Source organism: Siphateles boraxobius, unplaced genomic scaffold, assembly GCF_051911475.1.
Source record: "Siphateles boraxobius isolate OS27281-9 unplaced genomic scaffold, OSU_SipBor_1 130, whole genome shotgun sequence".
Lineage (NCBI taxonomy): Eukaryota > Metazoa > Chordata > Actinopteri > Cypriniformes > Leuciscidae > Siphateles > Siphateles boraxobius.
Genome location: NW_027508734.1, coordinates 23,991,439 through 24,011,737, shown reverse-complemented (window position 1 = coordinate 24,011,737; position 20,299 = coordinate 23,991,439). Strand labels below are relative to the sequence as shown.

Sequence of the window (20,299 nt, the reverse complement as noted above, 5' to 3'; positions counted from 1 at the left end):
CGATCAAAAATCGTGATATTGCATAAGCACAAGTATAAAACAACTGTTATCATGTCTGAAAACAAAAACAAGTAACGGAGTTTACAAGACTGTAGGCTATCATGCGTGCTACAGTGGTAGGCTACATTTATTCATCACAAACAAATATTTTCGCATTGAAATATCTGAACATCTTTGTCAAGCGCAAACCAGTAGCCTACAGAAGTAATCAATAAATTATAGGGGAAGGGGTCATGCCTTTTTTCACAATCATTTTGGAGGGTCATAGAAAAATGTAGGCTATTGCTGGCGAAGGGAGGTCTTTTGACAAGGCCAGGGGTAGGCAAGTTCGGTCCTGGAGAGCCGCTGTCCTGCAGAGTTTGGCTCCAACACTGAAAAAAACCACACCTGCCTATAGCCTAAATAATTCTGAAGACATTGATTAGCTTGTTCAGGTGTGTTTGATTAGGGTTGTAACTAAATTATGCAGGACAGCGGCTCTCTAGGACCGAACTTGCCTACCCAGGGACTAGGCTATAGATCTCAAAACGAACAGTCCCTAACTTGATGGGATTGATAGGCTAATTGGTTTTAAAAGCTGCAGTCCTTAGTTTTTCCTCTTTGTCGCCATCTCTGTTCGAAATCTGAAATTGCAGTTATTCGCGGAAATATCAACTTTACGTTGGTTGTGCCTCGGCACGGCACAACGCAGATGAATCCAATATTTGGAGGAGAATGTGCGGCTATCAGTCACCGCGCGCTGTGGATGCTGTCATTCAGAATCACAGATTCTACTTTTTAGAAGTATGACCAACATAAGAATTTTCACCACCGGAAAATGTCATCTTAAGTAAGTAACATCCACTTTTGTTCTGACCAACTAAGGGGAAAAAGCATTGCAGTAAATCGCTCTCGTGCAAATTATACTTTGTTTTCAAAATGATCAATGTTAACAACATCAGCTTTGAGTGACTACATTTAATCCTCCTGCAGATATGTATCCTTATCCTAGCCGAGACACCTTCTTTATGTGTAGGCTACAGATGTGTGACGTAATGACACAAAGACATGCTCGAATTTCCCTTGGAAATCCACCAATAGGCTACCACTGGAGTTAAAAACATTATTACAAGCGTACCGTTTTGAATCGAGCTAAGGCAAGCAGATAGTTTGGAACACTGGCTTGTTATGTAACCCCCCAAAAAATTGGGTTTAATTTGGAGTTTGGACTTGAGCTTTAAATTGAACATTAATCACATTGTCAATGTAAAAATACAAAAAAATGATTGAAGTTTGTTGTCAACCATCAATAAAGCAGGTACCATGTTTCACAAGTTAACAACTTTAAGCTGGATAAAATACATTCTGAGAAACAACTTCAATATAACAACTTCGCCACCAGGTGGCGCTGAAATGCTTGTGTAAACCCTAAAAGAACAGCTGCCTCTATACCATATGTCCAATTAAGTATACATTTTGTAGGACCAGCTGAGTTGTTGAAAAAACAATTGGGGGACAAGCTAAAAATAAAGACTTTTAGTTGTGTGGTAGCGTCCCCCAAGATAAACAAATTAAATTATCTTTAACTAACCCAAATGACAGGCCAAGATGACACTGGATATTTTAGTCATCGCTTGCTGATCCATATCATTCTGCCCTCAGTATTTCCAACACACAGTTGGCTATTCGCTCTGACTCATGGGTGCTAAGACCAGTATGCATCACACTCAGCACAATAGAGTCAGATCTCCAGCCTTGTACACGCATCAGCACATGAATCATGGTAATCCTCACATGGGTGTGTAGTACTTTGGGCCTAAATCAGCCCCAAAAATATATGCCCTCCATGCTGGGTCTGCACTCTTTTAGTCCCTGTTACTCACAATAAAACAGAAACATACACATGGTGAGTCACTGTTGGTTTTGCAACGCAGCACACTCCTTCAATAATAAATATCCAGAGCGTCATATTATGTAACGCCGGAGTGTGGGCTGGTGTTGACTGAGTGATGACCAGATTCATCACAGCCATCGGAGCTTATCAGCAACATGAGTGACTACAGCATGCAAAATAATTCAGCTGATCATATGTTTTGGGTTTTCTTGTTTATCTTTTTATTCCGGTGCTATTTACATGTAATAGGATGGGAAAGCTTTATTTTAATATGCAAGAGGTGTTGATGGACTCTTAGTTTTCTTGTGCAGACAATCAGGTAACATAATTATATATAGTTTGGGTATTTATGACTTTAAATAGCTGTATTTGTGCTTTGGAGCAATAATGAATACATCACTTTAAATTCTTAGAGTTGAAAGCAGCATGACAAGTCTGATTTTGACCTTCCCCACCTTTAGCACTCTATACACTTTAAATAAAACAAGTGACCTTCATTCTTGTGCAATGCACAGGGACTTCAAAATATGTGTCTATATGACAACGGAGAATGGGGCGTTTATGGCAGTAACTGAGAAGTGACTTCTGCCTGAGGAGGCGTATGTGTGTGTTTGCACATGCCTGTTGTTCTGTTTTGAAGTATGTGGACAGATTGATGGATTTTGAGGGGCAAAAACTTTTATATTGTGCTCTGCTGCCTGGAATCGTTATGCTGTTGTGGTGTGACTGCTCTCAACATAACATATTTAAGTCTGCCATAAAACTTGCCTTAATCAGGTACACTCGTAAACATGTGCACGCACACATTTACTTAACTGAAAGCAATGCAAATGGGGACATACAATAGATTTCTATGGTCTTTATACAGTATACAGCTTTTTTTATGTAAATAACCCAAACCCCACATGCTAAACTTAACAGAAACCTTTTTGCCTTTTTATAATTAAAACAAAATAAAAATGAATACACTGTTATTTAAGGTTTGGGGTACGTTTTTTTTTTTTTTTTTTTTTTAAGGAAATTACAGTAATACTTGATTTAGTCATGACACGTTAAATTGAACCAGCCTGGACCAACATGGAATTCTGGTTTATGCTGGATTTTTCAGCATGGATGCTATCAGAAACATGTATGTGTGCATGCTTACCCTTCAAACAAACATACAGACACATGCATTGGAATAAAAGCACAAAAATCTAAACACGGATGGATGCATGTAAACATACAGATCCTGCCACACACAAACACTGCTACTCAGAGCTCTTGGCAGAAATGTTTGTTTATCTCTGCCACGCACAACATACTGGCGCACATCACGTCAGAACTGTTTACCAAAAACTATTCAGTAACATTTCTTTGCGGATGTCTCCTTCAGCAGTAGACTGACTCATAAAATCATCTCGTGAGAACGCTGAGTAAATACAACACAGCAAAACACGTTAAACTAAAGAAATATTCACATATATTCAGTAATATAATACTGCATATTAAACTTCATCAAATAGTCTGAGAATGATGCTGTCGTCCTACTGAGATGCTCTACCGCTGTTTTCAGTTCTGCTGAGTGTACAGATGAAACTGAAATCATTCTCCCACCTGTCCTTTATCATTAGTTCCAGTATAATCTTAAACACTGTTGATTAGAGATAAGCTTCATCTTATCACTCTAACACATGGCCTCCACTGGGACATAGTTCAGCCCCCTCGGACCCTCTTTACCACCTTGTAGCTCCCCATGGTCTCTTGAGTCAAAGTATGCAAAATACCCTCATCAGCCATCAGATTGTATAAGGCCATTACTCATTCACGCTGCCTTGCCTTTTGTGTGAGGCAATTCTTCAGACAAACACATGCACGCACGCACACACACAGACACATATATCCCCAAATACCCCCACTTCGCTCTTCTAGATCCCATCTGCCCCCTGCCCCCACACATCCTAAACTACAAGCCCCCTAGGCCCTGGATTTCATCCCTTCCTATACTCCTAAACCAGCTGTCCGAGAGCTGAATCCCCTGAGGGAATAAACAGGTGCTGAGCTTGTGCTGGCCACTGCAGTCAAGCTGCACATTTTAACACTCGCAGCCTCCATCCTGCCACACGCTGTCACACAGATGACAAACACACACACACACACATTTGGCTAACTGAGGATATACCATGCACCATGACCTTTGTAAACTACCATATACCATTCAAAAGTTTAGTTTCAGTAAGAATTGTTAATATTTTTGAAAGTAGTCTCTGGTCACCAAAGCTGCAGTTATTTGATAAAAGTAAAGACAGTAATATTGTGAAATATTATTAAAAATGTTTAATATTTTTTAAATACAATTTTTGCGGTAATTATTTTCATGATCCTTCTGAAATCATTGATATGCTAATTTGATGCTCAAAAAAAGTGCTGCTTAATATTTTTGTGGAAATGGTGAATTCTTCAGGATTATTTGATGAATACAAAAGTTAAAAACAACATTTAGTTTTGACTTTATTGCCACTTTTAATCAATTTAATGAGTCCTTTGCAGAATACAATTGTTGACGGGCAGTGTTTAGAGGTACATTTGTCATATTTAGGCAGCTTTTGACAATGCATCCCTAGTACTATGTAAACTCATTCACAAACATGTAAAAGTTTTTTTATCTTCTGTATTCTTGAGGTGTGTCATGCTGTGCACAGAATCTGTTTATACATTTTTGAGTATAGGCCTATATATTGACCATAACCGTGTGGCAGGACAAGAAGAAAGCAAATGCTATGAAAAAATAATATACATCAGATGTTCTTTAAAATATATAAAAGGAAGAAGCAGTGCCATGCTGAGATGAGGTCCAGGCTGGGTATTTTTAGCACAGCTAGTGAACTGTTTTAAAAGTCTACCAAGGGTTGCCATACACAAATTTAACTAAATATGTGTGGCCAGGGTTTAATGACCTCCAATGTAAAACTCTTTGGATTGAAGCTGTTTAAAACATTCATGAAAATTGCCTTGATGTTTCATCATTACATCTGAGAAAATCGAGAAATTGGAATAAAACTGCACACTTCTTATTGCTTCCTTCTTGTGTAATGTCTTGTGTACAGGGATAAAACACTAGGGCTCAATCTGATATGGATAAATCAAATCTGACTAGTGCAGTCCCTTGTATTTGCATTTTGAATGTAACAGCTGGCCCTTGGTTGCACACGCTTCTTTTCGACACTTATGACCTAAACTCCCACTGGCATATGTTCATATGTTTTTGTGTGTGAGTTTTTCCAAGACGATGGCCAGTGATGATGACATAAAACAAACACAAACAAAAACCAGTCAGGTTAAAAAGTTAGTGTAAAAACAAAAATCAAGACAACATAAATAATCATGATACAATATCATCAAGTTCACAGAAGAGCTACAAAGTGGATCATGTACATTTTTATCTCCTCTATATATTAGCTAACCGATTATACAATAAAGTGCAGTAAAATCTCCTCAATCTACCCCCCCCCCCCCCACACACACACACTGTTTGATAAGCCTTGCGTATGTGGTCCTGAGTCTTGCACAATGTTATTGTGTATGAGTTTACTACTACATTAGGGGTATGTATGAATGCATTTTGTTGTCATGCTGAGGCAAGGCATCATCATGCTCAGCAATTCACTCCCTCACTAAAAAAAGCAGCCAATGCCCAGTATCAGAGGAATTAAACCCTTTATAGGCCTATGCAGTTTGGTGGGACAACCCACTCACAGACAGTCCTATGGTGAGAGAAAGAGTGGGGGCGGGAGAGTTAAAGGAAAAGGGAATGTCACTCTTTTCTGTCTTGAGAATTAAATTGTGCTTTTACTGTGAATGATAAGTAAGGTCTTGTATAAATTGTTTCCTGTGTGTCACTGTCTAATAGTGGTTATTGGGCGGGTTTTATGAGCGTTTACAATAGCACAAGAGGAAGGAAGCAATAAAACTGTTCAGTAGGACGGTTTCAAATGTATGACATTGCGCCTAAGTCTATGGCATTGTCTTTTTGTTTGTAAGGGAGTATTTTGGCCATGTGATGTCAACATGGACTAAATGGACTATACCAGAACAAAATTATTAAGAGACTTTTTTAAGATGCACTTTATTAAGATACTGATTTGACTGAACTCCTCCTATCACTCATCTACTCTCTATATAATTTTGAACATATTTCCAAACGTACTACTCATTGCTTTGCTGTAAAACTTTTTAACGAGGAAGAAATGAGTGCACCTTTAAATGCAGACGCAATGAATACATTACAGAGAGCCGCACCACCCAGCACAGCGGATGACTTTAAACTTGAGTAAACCTCATTTTTTAAACGGAGGACAGAAACGTTGGCTATATTAAAAACAGACGAGGTAATGAATAATTTCATTAAATATATCTGTTTTATTTCTCTTCCACCCCGTCCAGACGGGATGGAGGGGACTATTTTCCTGCGCGGAGTGGTATGAATGGCCTCGCAGTTAGTGGTGTGTGTGGCGCGCACTATGCCTGATGATCTCGAGAGACGGACAGACGGAGCTCAGCGCTGAACTTGAGACCGTGTCTCAGTCACGCCTCAAGTCCCTCTCACTTTTCTCCATATTATTATCAAGCTATAAGCAGTTTATTTTGATTTACCGCCTTCGGATTACACTGAAGATTAAAAAGTATCCAGAATTTCTCTCCCGAGTTGCGTGAGAGACTGCGCAATAGAGGAACGTTGAACTCAATTCAACATGTCAATTTTACCGTTTACTCCGCCGATTGTGAAGAGGTTGCTGGGCTGGAAGAAGGGAGAGCAGAACGGACAGGAGGAGAAGTGGTGCGAAAAGGCCGTCAAGAGTCTGGTGAAGAAGCTGAAGAAGACGGGACAGCTGGACGAGCTGGAGAAAGCCATCACAACTCAGAATGTCAACACCAAGTGTATCACCATACCACGGTGAGTGCTGTTAAAAACATCCTCGACTTCATTTGAGGGGAACCTCGGGTTGTGGTGAAGTGGGGCTGTTTTACTGTCGTGATTTTTGCCGAGCCAGCCCAGATAGTCTCAAACCGAAGCTAAATTATAACACATTCAAACAGCACAGTAAAGTTCAAAGAAAGCAGCAGAACCCCTTCTGTTTAGGAATAAACTGTGTGTTTCCTAGCAGCTCGTACCTGTTTAACTTGTTATAATATCAAATTCCGACACTCCTGTTGATTTATTATGGCTTCATAACGTTACTCTTCCTGGTTTTCATAAAGCCACATTTACCTTGCCTGGGGTTGTCATTTACTTTCTGACGAGGTTATATAACCCGACCTTAATCTGGGGAGCGCTGGTGTGTCTGGCTAAACGGCGTGTATGGAATCCCGTGCTTATTTTGGATGGCGGATATATTTGGCGCAGGACGTTCAGCGCTTTTAATCTTCATAAGTGTGTGCATCGGTGGATATAGGATGGACGTTGTGGTCTGAAGTTATTTTTTCTTAGTTTTGCAACGACTGGTTAATCCTGTTATGTCACAGTGCGATGCTGGCCAATTGCTCAGGGCTCACAGAACTTGAGGGTTGCCTACAACAAGCCCCTACTCTCCGGCAGATCTTCAGTCTTGCACTTCAGTAACGTTACAGAGAAACATGGCATTTGCACTGGTTTTTGTTGTCTTGTTTTGTTGATGTATACAAACATTGTGCGAATTAAGGACCTATTTAGAGTGGTCACCGAAGAGTTTATGCTTTTTTGTTGTTGCTGTAATACATTTTCTTACTGATGAATTTGGTTTGGATAATACATAAAGGTTATTTGTTTATGTAATATCCATATGGTAAGTTCTTTAAACATGTATATTTGTTTTCAAGTATTGTACAGATTGATCAGAAGGTCAGCTAGTTCAATTGAATTTTTGGATAGACTAATATATAGGCTACAGGTCAGACCAATCAATCAGATGGTAGATTTGAGGTGTTATAAAGCTTGCTTGGCCAATTTACAGTAGTGTTGTCTTCCCCTGTTTTTTGCCAAATCTGCTGACAGCCGTGTCCTTGGGAAAGTAAATCTTGTATAAAGTAATCTTTTATGTCATTTAAATAATGTTGTGCCCATCTGGCTAATTTGCCGTCTTTTATATTAAATTAAATACACGACCGTTAGTAAGATTAACACTTTTATTCAGCAAGGATGCATTAAATTGATCAATAGTGACATTTATAATGTTGCAAAATATTTCTTTTTCAAATAAATGTGGTTCTTTTGAACTTTCTATTCATCAAAGAATCCTAAAAAAATGTATTGAGGTTTCCGCAGAAATGTTATGCGGCACAACTGTTCTCAACTGATAATAATAAGAAATGTTTCTTGAGCATCAGATCAGCATAGCCTATTAGAATTATTTCTGAAGGATCATGTGATACAGAAGACTAATGATGCTGAAAATTCAGCTTTGCCATCACAGGAATTTGTGTTTTTGATCAAATAAATGATTATTGCTGAGCATAAGAGACATGTTTCAAAAACATAAAAAATTGTATATCAACATTAGTCTATATAAATAACATTATATTGGCCAGTGGTTATCATGCTCTGTACATATTGTATCCATTCTGATAAAGTAAAAAATAAAGTTGTGCTTCCCTATACTTTAAAGAATTCCTAGAGTAAAGGTTTGCTAATAGGAATAAGAAGTGATGAAAAGGGAATAAGATAAATCAAACAATCAAGAGGTTGAACCAAAGAGTTAACCAAGAGAAAGATGCATAAGATGAGTGTGAGAAAGTAATTAATTGCTTATTAAATACCGGACTGCAGTGTCTGTTGTCTTTTTCACATTGAGAGAGTGGTAAGACTAAACAAATTCTTGACAGAAAATTTCTTGTGATGTGCCAATGTTAACTCATTATCACATTAATGTCACACGATGCTCTAATTATTTTTCATCTGCATGATGGAAATTTACAACCTAGTCCGTCAAATTGACAGATAATGATTATTTGTATTGTATTCTGATCGTATTACCAGTGAAAATTTAGTAAATTAGTTTGGATTTTAATTTGGCAAGGTTACTGAGAGTAACCTATTGTTAAATCAATTTACAGACACTAAAATACTGTAAAGGTAAAGACTACAAAATCTCACCTCTCTGTAATCCTGCAGCCTTATAGCTGCTGCCTGTTACCGGATGAGTTTCCACAGAATAACTATGCTGTAGAACCTCATAAGAGAGTTTATTCATGAGCTTTATGCAAAGTCATTGTCTTGACACATTTGGGTTGGTTGACTAAATGTATTATATTTGCTAAAATGGGTTGGCCTACGGAATTGAATTAAAGAAGACACTTTGAATGAGCATGTATCCTTTTAGTCACAACATTTACATTTATAGTCCCTTAGATATTTTCTTTCCAAATTTGAAGTTTGCATAATTTTGTGGTGTTACAGGGCAGAGCAACTGCGGTCCAAGCCTGCAGCGCTGTTGTATTGGTTGTTGTTTCCAAACAACAGGTCACTCAGTGAAAGCAGGGCTCCCAGCCAGAGATCAGGCTGAGTCACCCCAGAGGGAGAGTGAGTTTGAGTCTGTGGCTTTGTGGTGTGACCCACTGGTGTTTCTCTGGTTCATCCTGGTGGTGACAGAAACCTTAACAAGTGAGGACTGCAACTATTGGAATGTGAGTACCGGTTCTTGTGTAACTCAGATTGACTGGGTTTGTGTCAGTTAAGTGCATAAAAACAGTTCTAGCTTAGACTTCAGTCAGTTTTTTTCCTTGTTGTTAGAGTAGTGTAACCTGAATCAGCACAGTATCCAGTCCAAGGCTCTATTCTTGGCTAGATCTGTAGATGGTAGCCTTCACATCTGAGATACAACACTCTGCCTCACCCTGCTGGAGGATCCAGATTCCTAAGACACACTCCACTCACCTCAGGCCACACAATCCTGTCTTGCCCTCACACGCAGCTCACGCTGGAAACCTGTCCCGGCCTGCTGGAGATCCAGAGAAAGACTGATAAAGAGATAGAATTGAGTGGAAAAGGACATCGAGTTCAAAAGAAGCTGCAAAAAGAGGAGATGGAAGACAGATTGAAATTGTCCAAGACAGGATACAAAAAACATAATTATACCATAGTCACACTTCCTTCGCCTGGCATACACCTGTCGAAGCCCTATCGGAGCCTCCACATAGACTTCCTGAGAGGATGTCTGTTCCACAGCTTGTCTGTGGTCTGAGATTCCTGCTATATCTCAACCCCGCAGTCTTTGTTTGCTTTCGCACTTTTTGTACAATGACTTCAAAGGCATCTGTACTGTGAATTAAATCTGTGGTCCATTGTGCGCATTCAACCGAATCCTCAAACAAGTAGCCTATCAGCTAAGAAATTGTATGTGCCCTGCCACGCCGATAGAGTTTATTGTTGGCATTTAAAACTGAAAGTGTCTGTGCCTTGAAGAGATGTCTGGCTTTAAGTCTGACATCCTGAAACTCTATACAGTGATTCAAAGGTGCTTTTGATAAAACGTGGAGATTGGATGTCATTGGCTTGTAATTGATGTGCCGAGGGTTGTTTTGTTTCTGCCAGGGTACTGCCTTCAAAGCGCCGCTCGTCTGAGGGAAGTGAATCTGTCTGATGATTCAGAGTAATTGTGTGGCAGCTGATAGAAAAAGAGTGAAAGACAGCACGACAAAATATCACAAGCCTTTAAAATGACGGCTGAAACGAACAGTAAACAAGCACCGCTGGCCACAGACTTGTCAGTCTTTTAACAGTTTTGTCTAAAGCACCTTACTGTGTACTTATTACTGTGACTGTCCGGTCCTGCGGTTAGGTGTAATAGTGATGATTCATTGGGGGATGTAAAACTAAATTTTTTTGTGTTGTTTAGTTTTGGGTTGACTGAACAGATAGTAGTCTAATGTGCCTCAAGGAAAACCTGAGGCCCATTAGGCTGCTTTTGAGTTCACCTGATCCTGGTCAAATGTTTCATAGGGTGCAGAGTGCAACTGAATGTAACAGAAGACCGGACACACTTTTTAAAATTTGGGCTATTTTTACCTTCACTGTCTTAAAGGGGTCTTAAAGCCTTATTTTGCATAAATTTCACCTTTATTGTAAGCCGCTTTCTCCTCTGTCATTTGAACGACCGGTTGACTTCCTGATTCTATGAAACCACTCCCTCAGAAACAGGCAATGGGTTCAGATTGGTTAGTTGGGCCGGTGTGTTGTAATTGGCTAAACTGCGTAGTGCACGTAGTCCGGAAACTTCACACCCATTACCTTTACAGGCGAAAGCTGCATGTGCTCCGGTCAAATGTAAATAGTGTCAATAGCCTACTGCCGTATCAGTTTGAGCCAGAATCAGACCCAGAAAGAGGCAATGAAGAGAGTCAAGCAAAACCTCCCCATGGCTGTGACAAAACGTTTCTGAATGTACATTTTATTATTATTATTCTATTCTGTATTATTATATAAGAATTTCTATACGCTGTTACTTGAAAATACTGCTGCTTATAGCTTTTGAGATACGGTTTTCTCCTGATTAAACATTTAATATAACTGAATAAATTACAGAGTAATACCGTTTTTTAAAGTTATTGTTTTATCGATATAATGAACAACCGTTTATCTATTCACAAAGCTTAGTTTACTCAGTGTATCGTTTACTTTACAGGGCTCCAGACTAACTTTTCCACTGGTTGCACTGGTGCTACCAATTTTTTCAGTTGGTCGCACCAGCATATGATTTGGCCGCACCTTTTTTTTTTTTTTTTTTTGCTACATGCCATGGGATTAATCAATGCATGCTGATGAACAGTGGTTTTAATGGACCGAGGCTAGCAAAGGCTTTCTGGGTTGCAGCAGAAATACCTGTAATATATTAATTATCATTGCCAAATTTCAGGATTTTCATGGATTTTGGACAGTAATTTTAATCTGTAATTTTAAGCATTTTACATTTGAATTATATACAATCTATCTATTTACATTTGAATCATATTCTATCTATCTATCTATCTATCTATCTATCTATCTATCTATCTATCTATCTATCTATCTATCTATCTATCTGTCTATTATCATCTTTCTATCTTTTAAAAATCATTAAACATTCAAATGTATGCATTACATTTTAAAAGATTAGAGTATTATAATAAACTGATACAGATTTTTCGTTATCAAAGTTTATAGTTGTAACAAAAAGCAGAAATCTCACACTCCTTACCTTCTGCATTTTATAATAATTTCCTTTTCCTATGTCGAGCGATCATGAGAGTAATCGCTCGACAGAGGAAAATATAACCGCTGAAAAGACGTAGGAGGAAGGGGCTCTGTGTTTCGTGAGACCATTTTTATCATTTTGATTCGCCTTAATTCGTGAATTCGTAATTGGCGCGTTTCACCATCAGTGTGCAATGCGCGTGACGTCTACGTTCGTCAATAAACTGAACGTGTCTTGCGGAAGAACATTGTAGACGGAACTTCTCTCCAATAATGTCTATGGTGAGTCACGCAGGCACTGGGCTACTCCGCAGCCGAGACGACCCCGGGATAAAATAGTCCGAATATAAACACTTATTATAGGCGTACCGTAGTGATTCAGAATAAGTCAAAAACACGGTTTGGAAAATGGATTCATGATGTAGCCTACTCGTTCATTTTGAACATAAGTTACGGACTGCAGCAGCTGATACAACGGCGTTCTGTTGCTCAAGCGTCCACTCGCACAAATGCGACCACATAACATTTTAACTCGCACATTCTCAAAAAATGGTCGCATATGCGACCAATTTAGTCGCAGTCTGGAACCCTGCTTTAGGTGTACACGTTTGTATTTTACACACACAAAATAGCATCGAACTAACTGGCTACTATAAACAAACAGCGTTGGCATTGGTTTACGTTCTTGATCAAATCGAAAAATTACGTCATAAATTATACATGGAAAATACATTTTCAAAATTAGTACATAATTACAAATTCAGGTCCAAAATGTTTGTACGCGTTTCTCATAGACACACGAAATAGCGTAACTTAGTGGCTACTAAAGCCAGCACCATTTCTTAACAAGCTTTCGATTAGTCAATGTTCAAAAAGCTTAAAATATATGTTAAAGTTATCTTTTAGTTGAAAACATTAAACAGAAGGCCTATGTGTAAACAAAAAAATATAAAGAACAAAAGCATTTAAATGGAATGGAATGGAAATGGGTATGGAAAAAAACGCCTAATAAAGCATACTGCACCAGATATCGTACAGAACGTACACACACACTCGAGTCAGCATTTGATTATCGTGTTTAATATTGTTTCACGTTCATTTTGAGAAAAACAATAATATCCACATACAGGGGCGCCTCCAGCACTTTATGCTCGAGGGATTAAACGCGCTCCGCTGACAGACGTTTCAGAGGCACAAAGATAACGGTGTTCTAAGTTTCTAACAGCACTTTGCGTTTTCTGTTCTTAAACCTGTCTCCTTCAATGAAATCTAAAGGAAGTATATCTAAAAATAATTTTGCTATTAGATAAGTTATCATCTCGGATAACGCGGGGTCCAGTTACGCTTACCTGCAGTCGTGAATGCAGTGATGAACAGCTACCTTTCCTCATTCTACTGCTGTTTGGATTTCATGTTATTTCTCATTGTGGTGACGATATTATAACTCAGATTAATTAATGAATTTGATCAAAAGTAATTCCATTTTGTAAGATCATGTAGTAAGATCATTTTCACCATTTTCAAGTAATTCCAAACTTAGCGAGGCAGACGACAACATTATGTGATCAAATACAAACAACTTGTAGAAGAGGAATCTATTAGACTGTGGCTGTCATAAGCTGTCAAATGTGGCTTTACCAAGCTCAACAGCTCTGGCCGAGCTGTGATAAACAAAACACTATTGGCTATTTAAAAAAAGGGAGGAGCTGCTCAATATATCCTGCCCTGTCTTCCTGTTTCAGTGGAAATTACATCAACACATTGAATAAAGCTGTGAGTTTCAAGGCACTTCAGTGGGACTTTGAAGGCGTCTTCATAAATATAAATGGACGTAAAATGCAAACGTATGAAAGTTTTTTACCATGTAAATAACAAAAGTGCAATGAGTTAATGCACCACTGCAAAAACTATATATAAAGAAGAATAGGCTATATAATCCAGTCTACTAATTTGATGGTCAACTAGTTGTCTAACAACCAACTATTCAACCATTGTAACCCATTCCTACTGTCAGCGCTCTAATTATAACACCACCGCTAAAAATATAAAAAGAATGCATTAAAAAAAACAAAAATAACAGTAAAAGGCCTTATTAATGATACAATACATTTCTATTTCAAATAAATGCTGTTTATGTGCTTTTATATTCAATTAATTAATCCTGAAAAAAATGGAGGCAGCACAACTGTTTTCAACATTGATAATAATAAGAAATGTTTAATCAAATCAGCAAATTAGAATAATTTCTTAAGGATAATGTCACGTGACTGGCTATGTTTACATGCACACCTTTTGTTTCAATCGGAATGAATTCATTCCTACTAATGAATCCGAAGGTAGTGTTTACATGAACGCTAAATAAAGTGATTGGGTTGATGTGCATGTTTAAATGATACAAGCTTTTAATAAGAATAGATTTTTTGACATGCTCACACTGCACGAATATAAAGAGTTTGCCAATGTTTGCACATACTCTCATTCATTGCTTCTTTTAGGCTACTTGAGGTAAAGGGCAGACTTAAGGGCCAGATTTACTAACAGCTTGCGCCAACAAAAATTCTTTTTTACATTTACATTTTAATTTAATCATTTTTAGCAGACGCCTTTATCATCGACTTACAAATGAGAACATTTAAGCAGTTAAATTAACAGTCAGACAACAATATACAAGTGCTATGACCCCTCTGTTTAAAGGGATAGTTCACCCAAAAATGAAAATTATGTAATTAATGACTCACCCTCATGTCATTCCAAGCCGTAAGACCTCCGTTCATCTTCGGAACACAGTTTAAGATATTTTAGATTCAGTCCGAGAGCTTTTTGTCCCTCCATTGAAAATCTATGTGCGGTATACTGTCCTTGTCCAGAAAGGCAATAAAGACATCATCAAAGTAGTCCATGTGACCTCAGTGGGTTAGTTAGAATTTTTTGAAGCATCGAAAATACATTTTGTTCCAAAAATAACAAAAACGACGACTTTATTCAGCATTGTATTCTCTTCCGGTTCTGTTGTCAATCCGCTTTCATGAGTCCGCTGACGTAAGACGAGCTGACATGTGTCTGGTGCGCCCGAGCTTCGTTTACAGTCTGAGGGAGACGCACGCTGGAAACAAAACAATCTTTGCAAACAAGTCTAAGAATTTCGACACAGGGGAAGACTTGCATTTTTTTTTACCAGACATATTTATTTCAACCCGAATTCACGGATGCACCAGATAACATGTCAGCAGCGTCTTACGTCAGCAGCGTCAATGGCCTCGTGAACGTGGATTGACAACAGAACCGGAAGAGAATACAATGCTGAATAAAGTCATCGTTTTTGTTATATTTGGAACAAAATGTATTTTCGATGCTTCAAAAAATTCTAACTAACCCTCTGAGGTCACTTGGACTACTTTGATGATGTCTTTATTGCCTTTCTGGACAAGGACCAGTGCATCTCCTTCTCATGCATATTACGGGTCAGTGATGGGATTGAACAAGCTCTTTCTCACAAAAGCATTCAGAACCGGCTCACGTCAGCTCGTTCGTCAAGCCCCTACTGGAGCCCCGGCAGCCAATCACCACTCCGGATCTTGCCGGTATTACGCATTGACGTCAGATTCCGTGACGTTGCTCCGACTTTGCTTTGCGAACCGGAAGACAGAAATTGCTCTAAAAAAATGCAAAAATATAAATCTTTCACTTATGAATAAACTTAATTAGTACCTTTAGTGTTTAGCAAAGGATTAGTTGTGCTTATCTAGATGTTGTGTTTTTCACTATGAATAATAATAAACCATACAAGCAATTGCTGGCCCCGAATTGGCGCTAATTCGACCGCACAGGCATTTATAACAGTGTGTGTCCACTGGCACAGAGCGAGTGTTTTCAGTTCATTCCTATGGTATTGTGTTGTCAACTTGTCACATGTCGATTAGGCTAACTGGTGGGAAAATTTCCTTACTGTCACATTCCTGGTATTTAACCTCGCTAATCAGCTAGTTGGTTGTTGGAAGACTAATCGACTATCGTGACCCCCTCGCTACCTCAGATCCTGAATCTCCCAAGAACCTTTCAATTTCCAGACCAAATGTTTAATGCATCACCTCTAACTTGAGCGGTTTAGAACTACTGAATGCTGTTACATTTTCTGTGTATATCCCTGTCTGTGTGCATGAAAGTTGTTCATATTTAGTTCATATTTGTGTCCTGTTTGACTGATAGTGTCTCTAGGTGTTTGTGGATTTCCTGAGGGTGCTATAAGGGTTGTAACACCCAAATGACAGAGAAGCCCAAGTGTGCCAAGTCTGACTGTGGTGGAGATTAGCGACACAGTTTGTTGTCTGTGAGTTTGTGTACAATATGTGTTTGTGTGCCTCTGTGTTCTAGAAGTGTGTGTATTCATTGTGTATTGTATGTGTGCACACACACACTGCTGTTGTGTCTAAGGAAGTCTGTGCATTGAGAGCAGGTATTTGAGCGTTAGTGTCGTGTGCGTCTTCTCCTGTGTGTGTGTTGTTCGAGGCAGGTTAGTCAGGCTTCAGGAATGCTCTGTCTGCCCAGGGGAGGGCGTGGGCCGCTTCTGGGTTTGTGGCTCCTGCCGGGGTTGAAGGTTTAGAAAAGCTCTGTGCCGCGCCTCCATATCTGCTGGAATAATAGACACTCTGTATAGCAGACAACAAGACTGCTTTGTGCTACTCTGTCATCACTAACCCTACCACTGACCCATCAGACTACTTCTGACCACCCTGAGAAAATAACCGTCCTTCAGTCGTGAACTCTCTGTGTGTTTGTGTGTTCTTTAGTAGAGTGCCAGTGTAGACTTTGCGCAGGATGTTTTGAAGTTTGTCTGAGAGTTTTGAGAGACTTGCTTTAAAGTTTGCCATGAATGTACACTGACACTGATCCAAGTTAATCGCTGTAGTCTTTAATTTTAAGACTGTTTTATCTGAGGTGGCTCGGTAATATTGCAGGTACACTGAAAAATCTCATCTATGTTATGTTATGTTATGTTATGTTATGTTCAGGAGTAAAAGTGTCCTCCTGTATACGACTACTAAAGCCTAAAAAGAATACTTCGGTTTTGACACAAACGCATACAGCTGCATGCACGGCTGGGCGATTAAACAATATCATATCGGGATTGTGATTAAAATTTATGTCGATAACAATGATAAACTCTAGACATTCTTACTCGTTATGGATTAATCTAACAGCCTACCACACAGCAGAAATAAACACGACAACAGCCTGTCAATGCGTGACGCTAATAAGTGATTTCTGCGTGTCTCTGTGTGAAAGAATGGTGCGGTTTTGTTGGATACACAAGCTCACACACTGCTCCAGAGCTGTTTTGAGAGTCACGTCACAAGGTTTTTCATTGTTTCATTTGAGAAAAACTACCATCAAATACACACTTCAAACTAAAACTGAAAGATCTTTACGACAAACCGTCAAAATAAAAGTTTGGTTTAACATCAAGAAATTATGACCGAAATATATCGCTACAGTATACTAAAATGTACTTCTCAAAGTAATAGTAATATGAGGAATATCGTACAACCAAGGTGTTTTTTCATCCATGTTTTCAATGTATACAGTTCTGTTGTGCAGCATCTTGTTTGACAAAAAAATAAAAATGCAATTTTGTTGTAAATTAATTTTTGTATTTTCATTTGAATTTTTTTTTTTCAATGTTTCAGATTTTCATTTGATTAAATTGTTTGTTTATATCAATTTTATGAAATCATAAAACAAAGGGAAAAAAAGAATTTCATGGGGGCCCTATATTAAAAGGTAGCTACTCTGTGGATTTTAATTGTGAACAAACAAGTTTACATGAGTACATTCCTTCTCAAGATCTAACAAATATGTGTAAAGCATAGCCTATCCTTTCTTAATGGTAAAAGAATATTGTGGTTGGTGCCCCTGATGACATTGCTCTTCATATCTTCTGGGATTGTCCTCATAAACAGTTATTTTGGGTTGAATTTTCTAATTTTATTTACTGCAATGTACTTCCGGATTTCTCTTTGTTTTTTAAGGATGTACTATTTGGCTTCTTTAATATACAAAAAGCTCAATTTAATGATTATTTTATTATTAATCTATTATTGCTCCTTGCAAAATTTCACATTCAATTTAAATTGACTCATCAGAATCCCTTGTTCATTGTTTTTAGTAGAGAGGTACATCTAAGCATTTCATCATCTAAAAATCTTAAAGCTCTTAAGACAATAAACTTTATTTTATAATTTTTTAATAAATGCATTAGTTTTCTATTCTGTTGTTTGTGTGTGTGTATAGGCTATAACCTATGTATATGTATGTGATGCTTTACTTTCTTTATCATTTTATTGTATGTATTTTTTTTGCTATGTATGTACTTATATTTTTGATACCTTGGCATTTATTATAGGGGTGTAACGATTCACTCGTTTTCTCGATGCATCGATTACAAATCCTGATGATGCATATTATGCATCGATCTTGAAACATGTATTTTGAATCGTGAATCGTTTATTTTACTTCATATGAGGAGATGACAGCTCTCTATCGAGAAAGCAAGTCTTGAGTCAAACCGCTTAAGCCATTGATAAAGCTGCCATGTCATTGCGTGGGCACTGCTATGAAACAACGCTTTCGCTGCGTGGAAACGTCGCCGTTATTTTCTTTAATATAATAAGATAGTGAAGTTTTACGGAAACGGGTGATACCCGTCCTGAGCAGTTGAAGTAAAACTCCACTTATTCAAGGGTGCAAATTTCATTACATGGAAAGAGCAAATAACGCATAATAGGTGTCTAAAATGCACACGCTTCCAATGAATCATTAATGATGAATGAAATTTAACTTAATGTCGTTAAACTGAATGTACGAAGGAAACTGCTGAAATAACTACAATATTAATTACACTGAATTAAGAGCACGTGGTTAACCCATCAATCAGATGCGCATTAAAGTTGCATTTGTAATCATTACTATAGACACCCGGCGCGTTTTCTTTCAGAATCATAAGGAAAATTTTCAGTATAAAGAGTATTCCATAAGGAATAATTACTATTCCATGAGGAAAAGTTAGTTAAGGTTTAGTTGGGAAAGTTTATGGTATTTTAAGTCTCACAATGGAAGGATGTTTAATGTACCAGGAACACTTTAAGGTTGTGTATCCATTAACAATATCCTACAATATAATTAGCATGATGAACTAACAGTACTTTTAAAGCCTTTTTAAATCTAGGCTTACATTTCTACAAATGCTAATTTATAGGCTTTAGAAATATTTCTTATAATAATATATTCATTAAAAACTAACATGAACTAACATTAACAATAGACAAAATGTCGTTGGGGTTTGGTTTTTTTTGTCCCCACTCTCTGACCCCCTAAGACCGCTGTGTAATTCACACCCTGACTAAGACCCATTGGGGGAAGCATTTAAATGATCCTATGAATGCATATAAAAAAATGAAGAATCGAATCGAATTAATCGAATCGCATCGAATTTTAATGTGAATCGCATTGAATCGAATCTTTCTGAATTTGCAAAAATCGTTCTTGAATCGAATCGAAAACCTATGAATCGTGAATCGAATCGATTCGCTGCCTACCCAAAGATTCCCAGCCCTAATTAATAATAATAATAATAATTAGGGGTGTGACGAGATCTCGAAGCTGTCTCGCTATATTGTCGTGTAGGAGCGTGAGGGTGAAATTAGCATAGAATATGCCACCGCTACATTCAGATTACATTGTGGTGACCACCGCATCACCGCCTCAGTGATTAAAACATTTGATATGTGTGAACACAGGTGGTTGACACATGCACCAAAATACTATAAAATCTTGTCCTTGTCTGCACTATTTCTCACACCGTCCACACTGGAAACAGCAAAGCGATTGTTGCAAATCCATTTATCCTTCGTGTCAGACATCAGAAATAGAACGGGGCATCAGTTTACTGTCGGGGATTTGTCATGTCGCATCGCACCGCGCTGCATCCAGTGTAGACAGTATCACTGATGATTATGGGTTTTATTGTCTTTTGTCGCATCACGTTGCGGGGTACAGAGTATGCGGTACTCTGGCTGTGTGCATAAAGTATGTGCATACTATTTACATTGTGCACTGTATGCCTAACCTAGCATAAGTGTAAAACTGAAATGTACTTTGGCCTTTACAAAGCTAGTTTTATTCTGCATCTTGGATTACTATGCCCATTTGCCTGAAATGCGCTGCCACTCATGACAATGTGAACAATG

At 38.2% G+C, this 20,299-nt stretch overlaps 1 protein-coding gene across 2 annotated transcripts in view; it reads left to right on the top strand.

Annotated features, from left to right (window-relative positions):
* Positions 1-631: 631 nt before the first annotated feature.
* Positions 632-20,299, top strand: part of smad3a (SMAD family member 3a) — a 51,673-nt gene continuing 32,005 nt past the window's right edge. The window contains exon 1 of one of the 2 annotated variants that reach the window (XM_077228754.1): positions 632-829. In XM_077228754.1, coding sequence (XP_077084869.1) covers positions 786-829 — 44 coding nt within the window. In that variant the 5' untranslated portion in view covers positions 632-785. Of the gene's footprint in view, positions 830-6,156; positions 6,807-20,299 lie in introns of those variants that run through there. The other variant, XM_077228753.1, reaches the window with a different exon arrangement.